General features: G+C 39.0%; 1 protein-coding gene across 1 annotated transcript in view; it reads right to left on the bottom strand.

Moving 5' to 3' along the window:
* The window catches only part of LOC306846403 (activated CDC42 kinase 1-like), a gene marked incomplete at its 3' end in the record, with an annotated part of 38,170 nt that overhangs the window by 3,895 nt on the left and 13,037 nt on the right, over positions 1-21,238 (bottom strand). The window contains exons 3-11 of the mRNA XM_079379770.1: positions 15,524-15,594; positions 8,760-8,972; positions 4,207-4,359; positions 3,627-3,904; positions 3,193-3,319; positions 2,744-2,985; positions 1,549-1,743; positions 911-1,002; positions 119-238 (exon numbers count right to left, since the gene is read on the bottom strand). Coding sequence (XP_079235896.1) covers positions 119-238; positions 911-1,002; positions 1,549-1,743; positions 2,744-2,985; positions 3,193-3,319; positions 3,627-3,904; positions 4,207-4,359; positions 8,760-8,972; positions 15,524-15,594 — 1,491 coding nt within the window. The remainder of the gene's footprint in view (positions 1-118; positions 239-910; positions 1,003-1,548; positions 1,744-2,743; positions 2,986-3,192; positions 3,320-3,626; positions 3,905-4,206; positions 4,360-8,759; positions 8,973-15,523; positions 15,595-21,238) is intronic.

Genomic DNA, 21,238 nt, shown 5'->3' with positions numbered 1-21,238 from the left:
TGTCAGTGAAGGAGACCACAGCAAAGACATGACAAACAGATAACTAAAAAAATTGAGCAATTAAGAGAGAAACAGGGGGAGTGAAAGAGCAAATGCATACAATACAGATGTGCTGTACCTTTGAGGAGGGGTGCTACGAGAGAACAGAGGGAGCATGAGCAGTGCTTAAACTGAACTGAGGGTCCACACTTACTCTTAACCAGCAAAGATGGCTGAGGGGGCCGAGGGGGAGGCTCCTCTGCACAGCAAGCGAGTTAAAGATAGCAAGATATGCAAAAAAGCAGGTTGGAAAAAGAAAAAAAAAAAACGTAAAAACAATAAGTACATAACAGAGAGAGAAGAAAGAAGCACAAAGCATGAGGATCTGTATTAAAGAAGCAGTGAACTGAAAAAGGCAAAAGTATTTTTGTTTTTAATTTAAGAGGTTGGAGTTATTTTTTTTAATCAATAGTCAAGTCAGGTTTTTAGATTACAGGGTTCCCACACTTTTTGAGTTTCCAGTTATTTATGATTTCTAGATAAGCATTTAAATGATTGAACTGATTTGCCAGTAAATCATTCAGAGCACTCTCAGATCTGTAGTTTTCTTGTTTTGTTCTAAACGTGGAAAGTCATTCAAATGTTTCTTGTTTGGTTAGACTCGTTTGTGAAATGCCTTCTCATTGGCCACCATTTCTATTCTGGGTTTTAACTCATAGCTGCATTTACAAATTTGAGTGAGAAGAAACATTAATTATCAAATTATCAATAAAACAGTTCTGCCTAATATTTTTGTTGAATCTGTGATGCATGATTTCTTCAGGCCTGAAAACACAATTTTAAAATACCTTAACATTTCTACTTGTTCTATGACCATGGGAAGCATGTTTAATAATGTTTGCACTTTACTAACTGAAAGGCATTTGTTCACTCTTAGCACGTCCAGGGAGTTGAGTTGGTCTGACAGAGTTCAGCTCCAGCCCCAGAACATCTGGAGGATCCATGGGATTCCCAAGATAAACACTGTAAAAGAAGCAGAATGACAAAAGCATTTAGCAGCCCATCAGTGTATACAGGAGACTATTTCTTAGACCTAAGTTTTGGGAAACAAAGATTTAACCAAAGTAATATGTAACAAAGTAATGTATAACCAAAGTAATAAAAAGACATTTCAGATTTGATCAGCTGCTGATGTTTTATGGAGGTATTTACTGCTGTGATATCAGTTGATGCAGCCAAGTTTATGGTAGAGATAGAATGTACTGTGTTCTACTGCCACCTTGTGCTGATGAAGCAAAGTGCTTATATCATGTGCAAAGACTTTGGCCGTTTCTCCATGTTAGTGAATGTAGCACTTTACTTATTGGCCATGACAGACGTATCTGTCCATCCAGTGTGCAACCTGCAAGGTTTCATTTAACTCAATAAGGACATCATACAACTGCTACCCCAGGCCCTCTAGTCTACACAGTAACACTGGAGAACCACCAATTAAAACATTTTAGAGAATGCAATAAAAACTACAGATAATACAGAATGTACATGTGAGATTAGGTTTAAGAGACTCACTCGTCGATCCTGTCAGGAAAGCCCCAGCAGCGGTGAGGGTTAGTGTCTCCATGGCCCGTGTGAATGAAGCTGTTCTTCAGTGGACGGCTTATGTCATGGGCAGAAAGACCTGCCACTGACGTGACTGTGTTCCTGGGAAACTGACCAACCTTTAGGGTACGCTTGTTCTGACCTCTCCACCAGTAGTTCTCTGCCCTGCAAGACACATAGAGACCATTTAAAGATAAAAACATAGCATCTCTCTTATTTCGCTACTTCATTAAAGAGGTGCATTAAAGAGGGCTGGGAACAGAGAACTAATTATTCACTTTTTTTTTTTTATTATTATAATTTTAACAGTTCTTGAACAGTTTTTTCAACCAGTATTGAATGATTCCCATAGGAGTGAATCATATGAGCAGATTATTGTTAGTAAAATCAATAGCACTGAGCCAGTCTGAGAACTTTCCATCTCTAGGTCTAGACCAGACTTCCAAGAGGGCCTCAAGATGACTTCAAATTATTTAAAAAATACAACAAAATGTGAATTAAATAAATTAAAGACTTTTTAAAATGTATAAATAAAAAAAATTCTTATTTTAATTCACCCCCTCAACAACTGTTTCTTTTGAAGAACCAGGATTCTCACATTTACTAACCCTCATGTTCGCAACCTAAATTTCTTTCTTCTGTTGCGCACAAAATATAATATTTTTAAGAATGTTGGTAAACAACAGTTGATGGTAGACATTCAATTGTTTGGAAAGAAACCCATACAGGTTTGGAACTTGAGAGCGAGTAATTTACATTTTTTTTTTAATTATTATTGGATGAACTATCCTTTTAAATTTCATGGCCATTTTTATAATGAACATACATTTTTCTAGTTATGCCAAACTGATTTTTTGGAAAATTATTTTGAACATTTTAAAATCTGTATCCTTAATCATTATATAATAAGTCATAGATGTGTGGCAAAATCATGTAAAGTCACTGGTTAAATAGATCACCGATGAACATTCTGTAATTAAAATGTATGGATTTCTTAAGTCAAAAAAGTCTGGATTTTCCTAGGATTCTAAATTTACTCCAGGAACCACTGGGGTAGACTGTTGTTTTCATCTTGCCTGTCCTAAGATCATTCACTATAAAATTAAAGTGTCATATCAATCATGAATCCATTAGCCGCATTATATTCTATGGTATAAAAGCTTACCTGCCCTCTATGATGGTAATGACATCATTCATCTGGATTTGAAGCTTGTCAGGTTCATCAAAGTCTTGCAGGGCCCTCATGTCTGTAGGCATGGTCTCCACTAGAAATTCCCTCAGAGCCACGAAGGTGGGCCTGTCATCTGGTTTCTGAGCCCAGCACTGCATCATGACATTATAGATGTCCTGAGGACAGTCCTCAGGCTTAGGCAGCCTTTCACCCTCCTTATCTATTTTGTGGAGGATCTGTCACAAACAAATATTAAATTTTTCTTATGATTGTCTTACCCAGTAAGTAAATGCAATAATAGCATGATCACTATTCAGAAGCAAATGCAATATTAGGCTCTAAATGTCTTGATTTTTGGGATTACTGTCAAATACCAAAACTGGTCTTTCATTAGGCAGATGTTTATGACTAAATGGAAATTCAGAGTGTACGAGGAGGGGTACCTGACTACCATTTAGACCCAGCCATGGCTCCTGACCATAGGTAAACATTTCCCACAGTGTCACACCAAACATCCAAGTGTCTGTTGCATGAGAAAACGTGCGCGTCTTCAAGCTCTCTGGGGCACACCTATGTAAGAAAAAAAACACCATGCAGAAATTAGGTCAGTAGAATAAAATGCCAGTAAATAAACAACCCACTAAGGGGAAAATGACATGAGGATCATGCACAGTTCATTTAATAAAATCAAGGGCCACAAACAATGACCTCATTGAAATTCAGTCTGAATCCTGAGTTCTGGCCTGTCACTGCATACAAACAAAACCAACCAAATTAATTAAAGCTCTCCGTATCCCTTCTCGACAGATTCAAACCACATGCAAACAAACTCTTCAATTGTAAATATATATCCAGTCTCTCCAACCCTCTCGCTCACCAGGCAAATGGGACTTTGCGATGCTCTTGCATGACGTAATGGTCATCATTCTTAGGCAACGCCCTCATCAGTCCGAAGTCACCGATTTTGACCTGCTCACTGGAAGCTAGGAGGATATTTCTGGCGGCCAAGTCTCGGTGGATGAAGCGCTTGGACTCTAGGTAGGCCATGCCATTGGCTATCTGGATGGTGTACTGACACAAAGTGGAAATGAGGAAATGGCCCAGGGTCTTTCGCAAGCGATCCAGCATGGAGCCGAGAGGTGCAAGCTCAGTCACCTTAGAGAAAGAAGGGTAAAAAAAGAGGGTCATTTAGGGAAGGGAATCAGAGGGGCACAATATTAAGTTTCATTTCACAACTGAAAAATTTATTTGACAAGAAGCACCTTGCTGTCGGAAACAATGAACACTGCCAATCAGGAATAATTCGAGAAGTCAGTGTCAGCAAATAATGTGTCTAAGAGAGCACGCAAATGTCAAGCCTTATTTTAGCTCACCCCTCCCTTCTCAAGACCTTGATACTTTAGCACCCTATCTTCACCACCAATTTGATGTAGACGTTAACACGCACACTCACTCACCATCTTCATGGGGTGTGTGAGGACGACTCCGTAGAGACGGATGAGGTTCTGGTGGTCAAGAGAGTGCATGGCATTGACCTCACGGATGAAGTCATCCAGAGCATCTGGTTGGTTGAGCACGTCTGTCTTCAGACACTTCACTGCCACATTGAGCTGAGGAGGACATGTTGAAAGAACAACTCAGACAGGAAATCAGCACAAATTCATCATAAGTCCCTGAATGAGAACACATCTGCCTTTGCTGGGGAGAGCTCCCAGCAGCTGGACTAACCTGTACACATTACAATCCCACACACGCTAATGACCCCCTCTGAGACCTGTCTCTACACTATTGCTGGACATCACTAAAGTACAGAGCATAATCGCAGAGCAACTTTATTCCCTGTGCTCAGCTTGGACTCTGGCTGAAGTTCCACATTTTGGAAAGAAATCATGTAACATCTGTCATTACTCTGCCTAAATTATGACCAGACCCATCTTCATTACTTCATGAGTTTAAATAGATTTTAAATGGTTATATAGGTTTTTACATTTTCAGAAAGAACTAAATAGTGCAAATACATTGCATCTTTCTGAATGCCATCCATCTGTAAATTCAAAGCAGGTGTCAATCAAAAACAGTTTTGGGAAACGATGTATGAATTTACCTGGTAGTGTCAATAATATGCATACATTGTTAGAATGTATTTGACACTTTGTTGTCCACCTGTTGCTTCTGTTGTGTAGGATATTTTCTTCCTCTGCTTAATTGCCTTGCATGTGAAAACTGATCGAGTCCAATTCAAGTTAGAAAAGTAAAAGCAATCTACTCAGATTTTTTGAAGTGATAAACATGTACAGTGTAGACCACAAATGCTGGACATGTATCGCACTAAGGGTCAGGGTTTTGTTCAAATCTTCATTTCTATGTTTGAAAAACAGTAATAGTGATGCGAGACACACTGCACGAATTTCAGCACGATTGTTTCACGATGCCAATCTTTTGTCTGGGACAGCCAAAAATCGTGCAGTGTGTCTCAGGCTTTAAAGCAGTGGTCTCAAACTCAATTCCTAGAGGGCCAAAGCTCAGCACAGTTTAGCTTCAACCCTAATCAAACATACCTGATCCAACTCCTCAAGGTCTTCAGGATTACTGGAAACTTCCAAGCAGGTGCGAGTTGGAGTTGGTTGGAACTAAACTCTGCAGAGCAGTGGCCCTCCAGGAATTGAGTTTGCATTAAAGGCTATAATCATTAAGTTGGATGAGGGTGTTTGAATGTTACATGCAGGAAAAGAGCAGTTGACATAAATATCAGCTTGGTCCTGACATTTTTCTGTATAGCTCAACGAAGCAGTGTTTGATCTGCACAGATGGCCACAGGAAAGATGTTTCCACTCAAGTCCCATGTAGAAAGAACCCTTTGGTGTACAATATACACTATCACTACAGCCTCCGGCTCAGTTCACACGACATCTGACCCCTCAACAGGTCATTAGAGGCCCGTCTCTCCCACAAACCTCCTCTAGAGAACACAGCTGCTACAATGACACATAGAGATCTGTCCTGAAACAGGATGTTCACATGGAGCCCTGGAACACTTTAAGGGAAAGGTGGGACAGCAGATACAAAGTGTCTGAAAACTATTCTTTTGTTGATCTCAGTTTCTGAACGTGACAAACAATGTTCCTGCCAAAATGTGCAATAGTCATTAATGGTCACACTTTATTTTAAGGTCCAATTCTTGCTATTAACAAACTATTAACGTACGACTTTTGCCTCAAACTGCTAATTTGCTGCTAATACTTAGCAAGGTAGTTGTAAAGTTCAGGTACACTGGGTAGGATTAGGAATGTAGAAAATTTCCAACAAGAATATGTGCTTTGTAAGTACTAATAAACAGCCAATATGTTAATAATAGGCATGCGAATAAGCAACAAGTTAATAGTGAGAGTGACAGTTTGGTCCCTGTACCAAAGTGTTACCTCAATTTCTGATTTCAAGTGTTGCAGATTAAAAAAAAAAAAAGATTAACAAACATATCAAACAGATCTTAGTCCTGCGTTCGACACTATAGACCATGACATACTCATAGATCGATTACAAAACTATACTGGTATTCAAGGGCAGGCTTTAAGATGGTTTAGATCCTACCTGTCCGATCGCTACCACTTTGTTCATTTAAAAGGAGAGTCATCACAATTATCACCAGTAAAGTATGGAGTACCACAAGGATCTGTCCTAGGTCCTCTGCTATTTTCAATATACATGTTGCCTCTTGGTAATATTATTAGAAAATACGGGATTAGTTTTCATTGTTATGCTGATGATACTCAACTATATATCTCAACAAGACCAGATGAAACTTCTCAACTATCTAAGCTAATAGATTGTGTAAAAAATGTAAAAGATTGGATGACCAATAATTTCCTCCTATTAAATTCAGATAAGACAGAGATATTACTTTATTGGACCAAAAAATAGTACACAGAATCTCTTGGATTACAATTTGCAACTAGATGGATGTACTGTTACGTCCTCTAAAGTCCAAAATCTGGGTGTTATATTAGACAGCAACTTGTCCTTTGAAAATCATATTTCCCATGTTACAAAAACAGCATTCTTCCATCTTAGAAACGTGCTACCTGTTTCTGATGCAGAAAAGCTAGTTCATGCATTCATGACCTCTAGACTGGACTATTGTAATGCACTGCTAGCTGGTTGTCCTGCATCTTCAATAAACAAGCTACAGATAGTCCAAAATGCAGCAGCTAGAGTACTTACCAGGTCAAGAAAAATATGATCATATTACCCCAATTTTACAGTCTCTGCACTGGCTACCTATTCAGTTCCGTATCATTTACAAAATATTATTACTTGCCTATAAGGCCCTAAATGTTTTAGCTCCTGCGTACCTAACTTGTCTTCTACCACGCTACAATTCAACCCGCTCCCTAAGGTCGCAAAACTCTGGACTTTGGTAGTACCTAGGATAGCAAAGTCCACTAAAGGAGGTAGAGCTTTTTCATATTTGGCTCCCAAACTCTGGAATAGCCTTCATGATAACGTTCTGGGTTCAGACACACTCTATCTGTTTAAATCTAGATTAAAAGACACATCTCTTTAGCCAAGCATTCACATAATGCATCTTATAATCTTGTACTGCAGTTATATCTGATCAAATGTACATTTATTATTATTCTTTAGCTTGGGTTGAACAAATCATTTTTGCTTAGATGGAACAGCAGCTACGCTAATTATGTCTCTATTTGCTTCTCTGTTTCTGCCACGGGATTAACATCCCATGGTAACTAGGAATGACAGAAGCTTCAGTCTGGATCCAACCCTTAAATGATCTGAGATGACCGAACACCTGAGAAAGATGATGCCAACCCCTCAGAGGACTTCAGAGGATGCCAACGCTCAGACAACATACAGAATTACCAAATTTTGCCATAAGTCAAACATATTAAGGTTCTGCAATATATAAATATACTGTGGAAACATAAATTCCTGTAGAGCTACTTTGCAACGATTTGTATCGTAAAAAGCGCTATACAAATAAACTTGAATTGAATTGAATTGAATATCACTAAAATGTCAATGGTACAATTTGAATCCTCATCTTGAGTACATCCTAGTGCATGACAGAGATGGTGGCTGAATTCTGCATCTGCAAAGCTGGTGTTTTTAACAAAGCTCCCTGTTTTTCCAAACACTTTAACCTTTCTCTCCTCCCGCACTCACCACTAGAACTCTGAATGATAATGAATAAATTCAGAATCATGATTTGTTTTGTGATTCTCCCATAATTCTGATGACAAAATGTTCATGTCCAAATATATTAATTTAAATGAAATATTTGTTAAAAAAAAAATGAATGGAGTCAATCCCTGCATCCCAATGTGCATATTTTCCACTCTATCTGCCATAAATAGTATTGAACATTACTAATATCGCATAGAATTTAGGATGGATAGTTTGCACATTGGGACGCAGGCATAGTCTCATTTATAAAGACCTGCTTTTTATTGGAAGCACCAGCATTTGTGAATGAATCTATGAATGAATGATTCCATGACAAATACATTTTTTAGTAAAGTGTCACCACCTGGCATACAACACAAAGAATCAAAATCATTTTAAAAGGTGATTAACTATTTTGATCACTGTTGTAGATATCAGTTTACACCAAAACTATAATTTTTTATCCCAGTACTTCCGTTATTTTGTAACACAGAAATTGTGTAATGTTAATAACACAGAAATAATGATAATGTGTACTATTTGTGAAGCTTTCAAACTACATATTCATGGCAGCTGCTCTCTCCTGATCATCGGCAGCACGAATGAAGATTTGAATGTTTTCCAGTGCAAGCATCAGTCCAGCATGAGCAGCACGTTAACAAATGACACTGGCACAGAGATTCAAGGGCAGGCTTTAAGCAAGTTAAGCTTCACACTCAGAACAGGCTTAATAGACATAGCTGAAGTGTTGTCATTTAGGAATAAGATTGCGTGAGTGTTTGAATCAAGATTGCAATCTTTTAACAATTATGCGTGCAGGTCTGCTCACCACTTTTCCATTTGGCGTGAACCACTCTCCACGCTTGACCACGCCGAAGGAGCCATCGCCCAGTTTCTCAAAGAGGGCCAGGTCTTTCTCACTGATGAGACAGGTGAGGGCCTGCTGCTGTCCATCCACTGGAGGAGGTGTGGCGGCGAGTTTTCGGAACGTACTGGCCGGCTGGGGACTGAAGTCTCCTTCTGGTCTCTTGCCACTGAACACCTGAGGGATAAACAACAATTAAGTCAACATCTAGAGGTGACAAGTAAAAGCCCTCAGCAACCTGTGTGCACAACCCATGTTTTAATTGTGTGCAGCCAGAACTGCATCAAATGTGTACCAGGAACTTGAGGACTCCTTGGACAGTCTCTATCCCATTACTGTAATGATATGTGCTAACAGGGAACATCTCAAAACCAAAAAGAAGGACAGCAGTAGAAATCACAATTAAAGAGAGAAAGAGAGCGATAGAGAGAGAGATAAAGTGAAAGAGAGAGAGTGTGTGTGTAATTCCACGAAGAACTACTCTTTCTAACTGCTTATCGGCTCTTGAGGCACTTTGTATGAGGAGCCTGTGGGTTGGCCAAGGAGAGCTGAGCTATCAAGAACCAGAGTGTGGGCTGAGGGAAGCCAGGGGCTACAAACTCAAGGGACAAGGGGGATGGACATGAACAGAAGGTGGAGGAGTGAGAGGTGACCTTGACTTTAACCCATTTAAAACAGACTGAAAGATCAGATTAGAGAGAGTGTTGACACTGCAAAAAAAAAAAAAAAAAAAGAGAAAACAAAAATAGAGAAAGTCGGAATGCTATGTCTGTAGCCTTGAGAGTGAGAGCCTGGATTTGACGGACAGGCTGAAAATAGAAGAACTGAACTGGGACCAGAGTGAATATAGAGGATCTAGACAGAACCTTGAACCCCAGACTACTGTCTGATAGCCATACACATAGCAAACATATATTACACACTGACAAATGCCTCAATGTGTAACAAATCCAAACTCATCTTTCCATCTTGGTTCTGGACTTTCCATTGACATTTGTATACTGAGCAAATGATATTTTCGCTTCCTGACCCTCACAAATAGCTTTTTATATTTTTACATCTTCATTAAGCCATTAGTTAGTATGTTTATTAAGCTGTTTCAAAGCGGGATAGTTGCCCTCCACAACATAGATGATTCAGGTTTTACTGTCCACATAGTAAGTGCAACCAAAACTCTGTCACAAAACACATTCTGGGGAAGTCGTGGCCTAATGGTTAGAGAGTCGGACTTGTAATCCAAAGGTTGCGGGTTCGAGTCTCGGGCCGGCAGGGATTGTAGGTGGGGGGGAGTGAATGTCCAGCACTCTCTCCACCCTCAATACCATGACTGAGGTGCCCTTGAGCAAGGCACCGAACCCCCAACTGCTCCCCGGGCGCCGCAGCATAAATGGCTGCCCACTGCTCCGGGTGTGTGTTCACGGTGTGTGTGTGTTCACTGCTGTGTGTGTGCACGTTGGATGGGTTAAATGCAGAGCACGAATATCACTTTATGCAGTATGTCACTTCACATTCCAACACAAAACTATATAGGCATCCACACATATTTGCATGAAAGCAACATTTGAAACAGGAGAACACTTACTAAGCGTAAGTGTCAACTAAAGTATGCCCCCACACACTAACAGTGGAGTGAGGAGGCAGATTACTCAGTCTGTTCTCGATGCCAGAAATGGAAACAAACAGGTGTAAATTTAGAAAGCTCTCATCCTCTCAGGCCACTTCCTGTAGGCCCAGGCCAAAGCTGCAACTAAAGCCTTCACACAAAATAAGTCTGTGTATGTGTTGGTTTCATTATTTGACATGTATGAAAGAGCTGAGAGGAGGCTAAGTGGATGGTCACATATTAAACAGTGTGCATGTTCTTTATATGTGACTTTATAAAAGCAGTTAATAATCATGTATACACTGTCAGATGTTCAAAATTGTACCTTTAGGGGTACAAAAGCTTGACGTTTTTTAACATCAAAAGGGACAACTCTATACCTTATTTACACCTAAAAGGTTCATAGTAGTACATTAAGGTAATATTACTACTAACATGCACCTTTCAGGGTTAAATAAGGTACACTATTGTTTATTTAAGGGTACTGCACCAATGGTAAGCAGCTTTACCCAAAAAGATAACATTTTGGCACATTTTTCCTAACAGAGTATGGGAGTAGAGGATATCTTTGTATGTGCTTCATGTAACACAAGTGTGCCATTTCTGGTGCCAAAGGTCAAGATGTCCTCTCATCCCACAGAAAGAGGAATGTGCCCTGCAAGCTGATGGTTTAGACAAGAGCAATCATTTGTCAATCCTGTGTGCATATCACTCCCACATACACACGTCCTCTCAACACATATTGGAAATGAGCATACACAGTATATAATGTAAATATAAGTGAGAGTAGGAGATTAATGACATGTCAAGTCAGATGGAGCTGGAAGAGCCAGATACATTCTATGATCTCTCTAATTCTAGCCTTGGCTCTGTTAGAAAATGAGATACCAGTAAGGCACAAATACACACTTAACACACATTCAATGGGAAAACACAGAAACAAAACATTGTAGTGGTATTTTAAATATAGAGCAGGGCAGACAAACACAAATACACATAAATTAATAAATGTGTCTGTCATAACTGCAAATGCACTAACTGCTGTTGCTGTTTACTCAGGTTAAAACTGGCTCTGGCTCTAGTGAGGCCTTTGGTCAGAACCACCCAGACATCCAGCCCTATGAAAACAACTCTCACACTGAGGACACGCTATAACCAGCCGTACAGAAACAGCTCAAAGCAAAGTATACATTTATTCAGATCAGTTTATTGTATGTAATAAACATTCTGGGCAAAACAAGCTGCTACTTTTACACAGTCCGATTTAGCTCCTAGCTCATTTTATTCTACACCAAACCAACATTCAAAAGTCTGACAAACCTAAAAACAGGCCCTTTTCTAAATAAATACATTTACAAATGGATGCTATTTTTTTTTTGCCTTTTAACAATGATTAATATGCATTTTATTATTAATCTATTTTCTTTCAAATGGCTTAAGGAGAAGTTAAAAAAAAACAATCAATGTGACAAAAATTACTGCCAGGTTGTCTCATAATACTAGTTACATTCATTTGTTTAATATCCATCTGGGTCATTCCTTGTCAACTTAACCAGAGGTCCCCGGCTAAATATTCTGTTTTCAATATATATTTTGTTCTAGAGGATGAAATACATAAATGATTAAGAAAGCCAAAATATTAAATGTCATGGAAGACTATTTACTGAGTAACACACTGCTTTGTAGAGGGGTGGGGGTGGGGGTAATATGCCAACCTCATGTTATTTTTCACAGAAATTGGTGGTTCTATTAGTAAAATCTATTGACTTTAGTAATTAAAGCAATTCTTGCATTAAGTATTAAGGATTTTTTTTAAACAATTTCTTATGGTATCTTACCCGTCTTAAGGTCCTATAAGATTTCAGAGATATTGGGATTTTAATGTGGCACTTTGAGATAATGTTTGATACACAGTTAAATTGTACAAAAAACAAATGTGGTTCACTTTGCATGTTGCTTATACTTATTGCAGTTAAAAAAAGAATGTATGGAACAAATAATTTTGCAACAAGAAATGTAGCTTGTTTCCCTTTATCAAAACAACTGTATACAACATACTTTTCTGGGAGCCAAAAACGTTGCTTTACAAAGTTTGCACGACTGCAACTCAAAGTATTAAATATATCTTAATATAATTTTTGGTTCTGGTTTTCTTTTGGAATTTTCATTTCATGCCTTATATGGTTCAATTCCAGAGATAGTGAGTTCTCAATGCAGTAACACGTAGTTACAACACTGCATATTTGAACACTTGTTAGAATCAGAAGCTATTAAAATGAACAAAATCCCTTCCAAATATCGCAAAAACTGAGTCAAATACAGAATCTTATGAGCAGACTGCTGAGAGCAAGTTAATATGCCTTAAATTGACAATTTCAGTGCATTTTTGGCACTCAGACAAGTTCAATGCAATTGTTGTGATAGAGGGAAACAAGCTACATTTCTAGTTTCAACATTATTTATTCCTCAGATAATTCCATTTAAATACAATGGGTATCAGCTGTATGCAGCAGTGAAAATGGGTCAAATTAAAGGAATAGTTCACCCAAAATTGAAAATTCTATCATTAATTACTCACACTCATGTCGTTCCAAACCCATAAAACCTTTGTTCATCTTCATTAAGATATTTTTGATGAAATCTGAGCTCTCCGAGCTTCCATAGACAGCAAGGGTACTACCACGATCAAGGCACAGAAATGTAGCAAGGACTTCGGTAAAATAGTCCATGTGACATCAACCGTAATTTTACGAAGCTACGCCAATACTTTCTGTAAGCAAATAAAACAAAAATAATGACTTTATTCAACAATTCTTCTCATCCTGTCTTGCCATGACGCATGCGTGTGCTTTCCTCTGCTTGTAAACAAATCATGAAAATGCATCGTTATCAGTAAACATTTAAAATATTAATATTTTAGCTTTCAATACCATTTATGTTTGCCTTTCTAAATTTTACCTTTATTTTTAATTGATGAAACAAAGTGAATCTTCTTTATGTAAATGTTTTCATTCTTGCCAGACCAAATACAAATTCTGTTAACCCGTGTGCGACCTTATGGACATTTTTGTCTATTTCAGTTTTGTTTTTTGTTATAAGTGTGCCTGTGTTAATGCCAACTGCTTAAATTTTGGCTCAGGTGTTTATTTTTATTGGAATGTTAATATTTCACCCTCATTTCATTCAAAAAAATCAATTTTAAAATACTCACACTCAGGACCTTAAGGACAAAAATGTCCCCATTGCAGTGCCGTTTAACTGTAAAATTATGCAATTTTTGTTAATAGGCTTTCATTCTGTTGGCAAGGCTTCAAAATTATTTTTTTTACTATTTTTTACCAGATGGTGCCATATTTTCAGGTTTAGTCTATAAAGGGTCTATAGAGCAAATACCAGACATTTTTTCAGGTTCTATAAAGCAAATACTTGCTTTATTCCTGTTTTACGTGAGGAGAGCTTGAACAACAAAGCTAAAGTTTAAAAGTTTATGCATTGATTAATCTCATGTTGTGTGTGTTTGTGAGGGGGGGTGTATACAATAAACGTTACAGGAAACTACTACCGATTTTTTACTATTTAATTTGACTTTTTTACTTTAATTTTATTTTTTTTAAACTTGTTCCAGCATCCAGGATAAGCACAGGTAAGTACCATTTTGACAAATAATAAAACAGGCGTCCTCTATCTCTATCGTGAATTAACTGTGTCAGCTCCAGTGTGACTATCTATCAGTGTGAGTAGCTCTCCTCACGTTCTCTCACTCTGTAAACAAATAGCGTCATCAGTATCGCGCCCGTGAATCCGTTGTCATGGGGACCGAGAGGTCGCGCTCTATAGACAGTCGTGCACGCGCTGACAGCCGGTTGCCCAGGCTCAGGATTAAAGGTAAAACTGTTGTAAATCGTGTTCATTTTCTTGTACAGACCGATCGTTTCGCTTCATTAGACCTCAATGTATCGCCAGGAGCCACGGGTATTGATTTGGACATGTTTTTATATATTTTAATTTTATCTCAAAAACCGGCAGCCGCTGACCTCCATTTTATGAATCACCAAGGACAACGGTTTCACCTAAAAATCTTATTTTCTGTTCTACTGGAGAAAAAAAAGTCACCCACACCTTAGATGACCTGAGGGTGAGTAAATTAACAGCAAATTTTCATTTTGGGGTGAACTATCCCTTTAAGTCTCTGCTCCCAAGCTTCCAATTTTTATGACCGTTTTTTTGACATGGACATTTTTGTCCACTATGGACCCAAGTGTAACTTTTTTTTATTGATGCACAAGGGTTAATATCAATGAAATATTTATGATATTGGTTAACTTTATATCATCAACAAAATACTGTAAAAAGTCAATGTATCATCCAATATACTGAACATTTTATTTTGTCAGAATGATGCAAACTGCATTTCAGCCTGGCCTACAGGATCAGCTATAAACTTAATTTCCTCTGCATTCCGAATCTATCGTCAAACACATGCACACACTCACGTGCACACACAAACCCTAAAGAATGGCCCATATTGTGCCGATTTATTGCTTGTGACTGAGGCCAATTTGATGCTCTTCCTGCAGCATTTGATGGACCATTAACCTGGTTAGTGCTTTAGAGAGTGAGCGGCAGGCCTGAGCCAACACTTCCTGCTTCAGCAGTCAGAGCAGACATTTCAGTATTGTGTGTAAAAGAGAGAAAATAAGTTGATAAATTTCAGAGGGGTGAAGCAACAGGCCTCGATGTGTCGATGGCAAAATATGTTTCCTTACTCTAACTTTAAAGAAACTCGATTCCTGAACTGCTCAGCTCCATGAACAGCGAGTTATCTTTTGAGAAGCATCACAACCTCAGCTTGACATTTAGGCTCTTGGAAAAAGATTTAAGGCTGTGGAAATAGTCTAGGTCAAGTTCATTAAATGTTAGTTCTTGATTTATTCCCTTCAGGTTCAATAAGACACTTTGCAAGTTAGAAAATCTAAAGTTCTTGAGGGACAATGTGAGCTGAATGACGAAATGAACAAAGCAAAGCCCTTTTCCGGCTGCATGTGTATAGATGTGTGTGGGACCTGATCCTGGACTGGAAGCCTCATTAATCTGTCAGTGCGTGTGAGGAAGGCTGATGACATACCTTGCTCATCCAAGACTTGCGCTTGCACATGGTTTTTCTCCTCTTCACCACCTCCCACAGCCGTCTTTGCCCTGACAAAAAAAAGCAAATGAGAGAATTATTATTATTTAATGAATTTTGCCGGTTAAAAACAAGTTCAGCTTTATCAACAGTGACATCAGGCGCAAACCAATGTATCTGAATAAAAATAAACAGTGTTACATATGTGCAATAAAAATGCCTACTACCGGTGTCAAAAGAAAGCTAAAAAGCATGTTAAACCTTGTAATTGTCATGATATATGCAAGGACACCAGAAAAGTACTCTTCTTATAGAGGAAAAACCCAACCTTAGGAATTACATCTGCAGATCTTCAATAGATCACTGGAGCTATGTGAAGTCCCCTCATGCTTCAAACGCTCCACCATCATCCCCGTGCCAAAGAAACCCAAAATTACTGGACTTAATGACTACAGACCTAACGTCTGTAGCCATGAAATCATTTGAAAGACTACAGAGCCTACAGAGCAAACAGGTCTGTAGATGATGCAGTCAACATGGGACTGCACTTCATCCTGCAGCATCTGGACAGACCAGGGACTTATGTGAGGATCCTGTTTGTGGACTTCAGCTTTTAACACCATCACGGAAACCCTTCAAAATAAACTAACTCAGCTCTCCGTCTGCCAGTGGATCAACAGCTTCCTGACAGACAGACAGCAGTTAGTAAAGCTTGGTAAATTCACATCCAGCACTCGAACCATCAGCACTGGAGCTCCTCAGGGCTGCGTTCTCTCCCCACTGCCCTTCTCCCTCTACACCAACGACTGCACATCTAAAGACCCCTCTGTCAAGCTCCTGAAGTTTGCAGACGACACCACACTGATCGGCCTCATCCAGGACGGTGACGAATCTGCTTACAGACAGGAGGTTAAGGAGCTGGCTGTCTGGTGCAGTCTCAACAACCTGGAGCTTAACATGCTCAAAACTGTGGAGATGATAGTGGACTTCAGGAGAAACCCCCCTGCTCTCCCCCCACTCACCATCATGAACAGCACTGTGACTGCAGTGAGTCATTCAGATTCCTGGGCACCACCATTTCTCAGGACCTGAAGTGGGACATTCACATAGACTCCATTGTCAGGAAGGCCCAGCAGAGGTTGTACTTTCTTCGCCAGCTGAGGAAGTTCAACCTGCCACAGGACTTACTGAAACAGTTCTACTCCGCCATCATCGAATCCATCCTCTGCACCTCAATAACTGTCTGGTTCAGCTCAGCTACCAAATCCGACCTCAGAAGACTACGGAGGGTAGTCCGGACTGCTGAGCGAATTATTGGTACAACCCTCCCCACTCTCCAAGAACTGTACTTATCCAGAGTGAGCAAAAGGGCTGGCAAAATCACTCTGGACCCCTCACATCCAGCACACAACCTCTTTGAACTGTTACCGTCTGGTCGACGCTACAGCGCTCTGAGCACCAGAACGACCAGACACAGGAACAGTTTCTTCCCTCAGTCAATACATCTCATGAACACTCAATAATAAACGTGGAACACACAACTAATACATTATCCATTCACCACACTCACTTATTTTATTTTTTTCTCATTTCTAATTTGCACATACTTGACCTGTACATGCATAGTTGTCTATATTATATATTGCTTTTTTTTGTTTGTTTTTTGCTGCTTTGTACATTGGTTATTGGCTATTTCTTGTTATTTTGTTTTTATTACCTGTGTCCTGTCCTGTTGCTGTCTTTCTGTTGCACTGTGGAGCTTCTGTCACTACAACAAATTCCTTGTATGTGTAAACATACTTGGCCAATAAAGCTCATTCTGATTCTGATTCTGAAATGTTTTATACATTTTTAAATTGCTGGCATCTAACTTAAATGTTTTATCACTCAATGCCTTTGTGTTTTACAATTTAAAATTTTGTGTTGATTCATATTTATATTGTTAGGAAGACACTTGCATGCATTTTAAAGTGTACAACTATAGGTAGTGCTATGGGGTGATTTTGTTGTCCTATAGCTTACACACAGTACAAGAAACTTTGATTTCAAACTCCGAATTGACCATTTAAGATGTAGAATCATGTCCCAACCACCAACTGACGAACCCCCAAAGGGTTATCCACAGTTCCATTTAATTGTTGTACTTATCTATTTTTTTTGTTTTGTGATATTGCATATGAATATATTTATTTATTAGATATAAAGCTGTAGGCATATATATATATATATATATATATATATATATATATATATATATATATATATATATATATATATATATATATATATACTGTATGAGTGCTGATACAGTATATGTGTGCATGATTGTGTTTGAGCGTGTGGTGGGAGGGTTTGTGTGCTTGTGTGTATTTGTATTTGTGCTCACATGTATATGAATAGGCCACCACCCCTACCCTCCCCCCACACAGCCCCACATACCCCAGTCCCATAGACACACACTCTTACGTTTTGTTTGTTACACTTCACATTTCTGTGCCGTCATGACATACAGTTGGGCAAAAAGTATTTAGTCAGCCACCAATTGTGCAAGTTCTCCCACTTAAAAAGATGAGAGAGGCCTGTAATTTTCATCATAGGTACACTTCAACTATGAGAGACAGAATGGGGGGAAAGAATCCAGGAAATCACATTGTCTGATTTTTAAAGAATTTATTTGCAAATTATGGTGGAAAATAAGTATTTGGTCAATAACAAAAGTTAATCTCAATACTTTGTTATATACCCTTTGTTGGCAATGACAGAGGTCAAACGTTTTCTGTAAGTCTTCACACACTGTTGCTGGTATTTTGGCCCATTCCTCCATGCAGATCTCCTCTAGAGCAGTGATGTTTTGGGGCTGTCGCTGGGCAACACGGACTTTCAACTCCCTCCAAAGATTTTCTATGGGGTTGAGATCTGGAGACTGGCTAGGCCACTCCAGGACCTTGAAATGCTTCTTACGAAGCCACTCCTTCGTTGCCCGGCGGTGTATTTGGGATCATTGTCATGCTGAAAGACCCAGCCACGTTTCATCTTCAATGCCCTTGCTGATGGAAGGAGGTTTTCACTCAAAATCTCACGATACATGGCCCCATTTATTCTTTCCTTTACACGTCCTGGTCCCTTTGCAGAAAAACAGCCCCTAAGCATGATGTTTCCACCCCCATGCTTCACAGTAGGTATGGTGTTCTTTGGATGCAACTCAGCCTTCTTTCTCCTCCAAACACGACAAGTTGAGTTTTTACCAAAAACTTCTATTTTGGTTTCATCTGACCGTATGACATTCTCCCAATCCTCTTCTGGATCATCCAAATGCTCTCTAGCAAACTTCAGACAGGCCCGGACATGTACTGGCTTAAGCAGGGGGACACGTCTGGCACTGCAGGATTTGAGCCTGTGTTACTTTGGTCCCAGCTCTCTGCAGGTCATTCACTAGGTCCCCCCCGTGTGGTTCTGGGATTTTTGCTCACCGTTCTTGTGATAATTTTGACCCCACGGGGTGAGATCTTGCATGGAGCCCCAGATCGAGGGAGATTATCAGTGGTCTTGTATGTCTTCCATTTTCTAATAATTGCTCCCACGGTTGATTTCTTCACACCAAGCTGCTTGCCTATTGCAGATTCAGTCTTCCCAGCCTGGTGCAGGTCTACAATTTTGTTTCTGGTGTCCTTCGACAGCTCTTTGGTCTTGGCCATAGTGGAGTTTGGAGTGTGACTGTTTGAGGTTGTGGACAGGTGTCTTTTAGACTGATAACGAGTTCAAACAGGTGCCATTAATACAGGTAACGAGTGGAGGACAGAGGAGCCTCTTAAAGAAGAAGTTACAGGTCTGTGAGAGCCAGAAATCTTGCTTGTTTGTAGGTGACCAAATACTTATTTTACCGACGAATTTACCAATTAATTCATTAGAAATCCTACAATGTGATTTCCTGGATTCTTTCCCCCCATTCTGTCTCTCATAGTTGAAGTGTACCTACGATGAAAATTAGAGGCCTCTCTCATCTTTTTAAGTGGGAGAACTTGCACAATTGGTGGCTGACTAAATACTTTTTTGCCCAACTGTAGCTTGTTCTTACTGAATGTTCTTAAGTGTATTTAAACCATTTTCACATAGTTAATATTTTAAAAACATGTTTTTTAAGACCACACATTTAGTTCTATTGCTTCACTTTTTATACCTTTGATGCGTGTTGTTTTTGTCATGATTTTTCACTTGTTTAAAAGTAAAAACAAACATGTAAAAAAAGTATACTTTGTGATTTAATAATTCATGCGTTAGAGGATTAATAGTGCTTTAACCTTTTCAGTTTGGTAACAGTAATAACAAAGACTATAGGAATACAAAGACAGTTCACTCCTATACTTATGAATGGGAGAAAGTGCAACACACAATATGTAATGAAAGAGCCAATCGTTGATTGGTAAAGTAATTGTGTCACTGCAGCGGCCTAGAAGCTCTGGTTCCCATAGAAATAAGCGCGTTGGAGCTACGCATGCGCACTGGTTGGTCTAGCCTGACAAATAAGCTTTTTAAACGCTATTTGAGCAAAAGAAACAACATTCATGGGGCAGTTCATTTCAGATTTTATTGCTGATTTGAAATATGTAATTTAATTGCGAGTTCAGCGAGCCGTTTGTTGAGATTTTAGGATTCCACCATTCATTTATATAGGACTTGGTCTTGTCTGAGCTGCCCGGAGACGTTGCAAATATGGCGGCCGAGTGAACGGACTTTCCTTGAAAGGGACTTTGGTAATAATCAGGTATACTGTAGAAATACTACAGAAACTGAATAATCCATTCACCTGTAAAATAACACTGGATGGTCTTCAATATATAAGTAACAGACAGGTTTATTTATACTGCTGTCTCTTTCACTGGAGGATGTGCGGATCTAATTTTCTTATACACGCGTTTTGTTTCTCAGCTGTTTACATTCACGTTATAGACCTTTTTTCTTTTAGTAAACATTGCAACATTTTTCTGTGGGCGGAGCTTAGCTGTAGGCACAAAGATTCCATGGACCGCTTCACTAACGCTAGCTATGATGTTTGTTAGTTTGTTTTTTTAACTATAACTGGAGAAATTCAGATTTTACATCCATATGTAAGTAAGGTCACTCACTGTCCGGGACTGTGATTGTTATTTTAAAAGGTTAACTTTAACGGATGAAACCAGATTGGGCGACCCGCACACACTTTAACTCAAAGGATGGAGTTAAACCCGGTTGAGTGACTCACATCTAACCTGTATAGTAAAGACAAACTCACCGTGTCTATCTAGAAGATGTATATATTTCAATTTCAATAGGCAACGATGTATATATTTCAATTTCAATAGGCAACTATTTTTACAGTTAACGTTACATTATTATTCCAGCCACAATTAATCACAATGTATATACAATTACAAATGATTACGCTTATAAATCGTCAGTTTGTTGTTTTGCACACAGGTACACGGACATTATTTCATACACGACATAGTGGTGAGATGCATAAGAAATCTTTAGACGTGCCCATAGCAACAAAAGACAATAGCATTACTTTATTTAACCTTTTCTGATAAGAAGAGTGCGCTGTAAACGTGAGTATTTTTGACGATCGTTTCCGTCCAGTCCACTCGTTTTTTTGCGTTTAACCACAGCTTTCGTCAGTTTTTTTTGTCTTGCAGAGGCAGCAGGAATGCGTTAAAATTTCAAATGGAAGCCTTTACT

This window comes from Barbus barbus, assembly GCF_936440315.1.
Source record: "Barbus barbus genome assembly, chromosome: 26".
Lineage (NCBI taxonomy): Eukaryota > Metazoa > Chordata > Actinopteri > Cypriniformes > Cyprinidae > Barbus > Barbus barbus.
The sequence above is the reverse complement of the archived record's forward strand: the minus strand, read 5'-3'. Positions and strand labels throughout refer to the sequence as shown.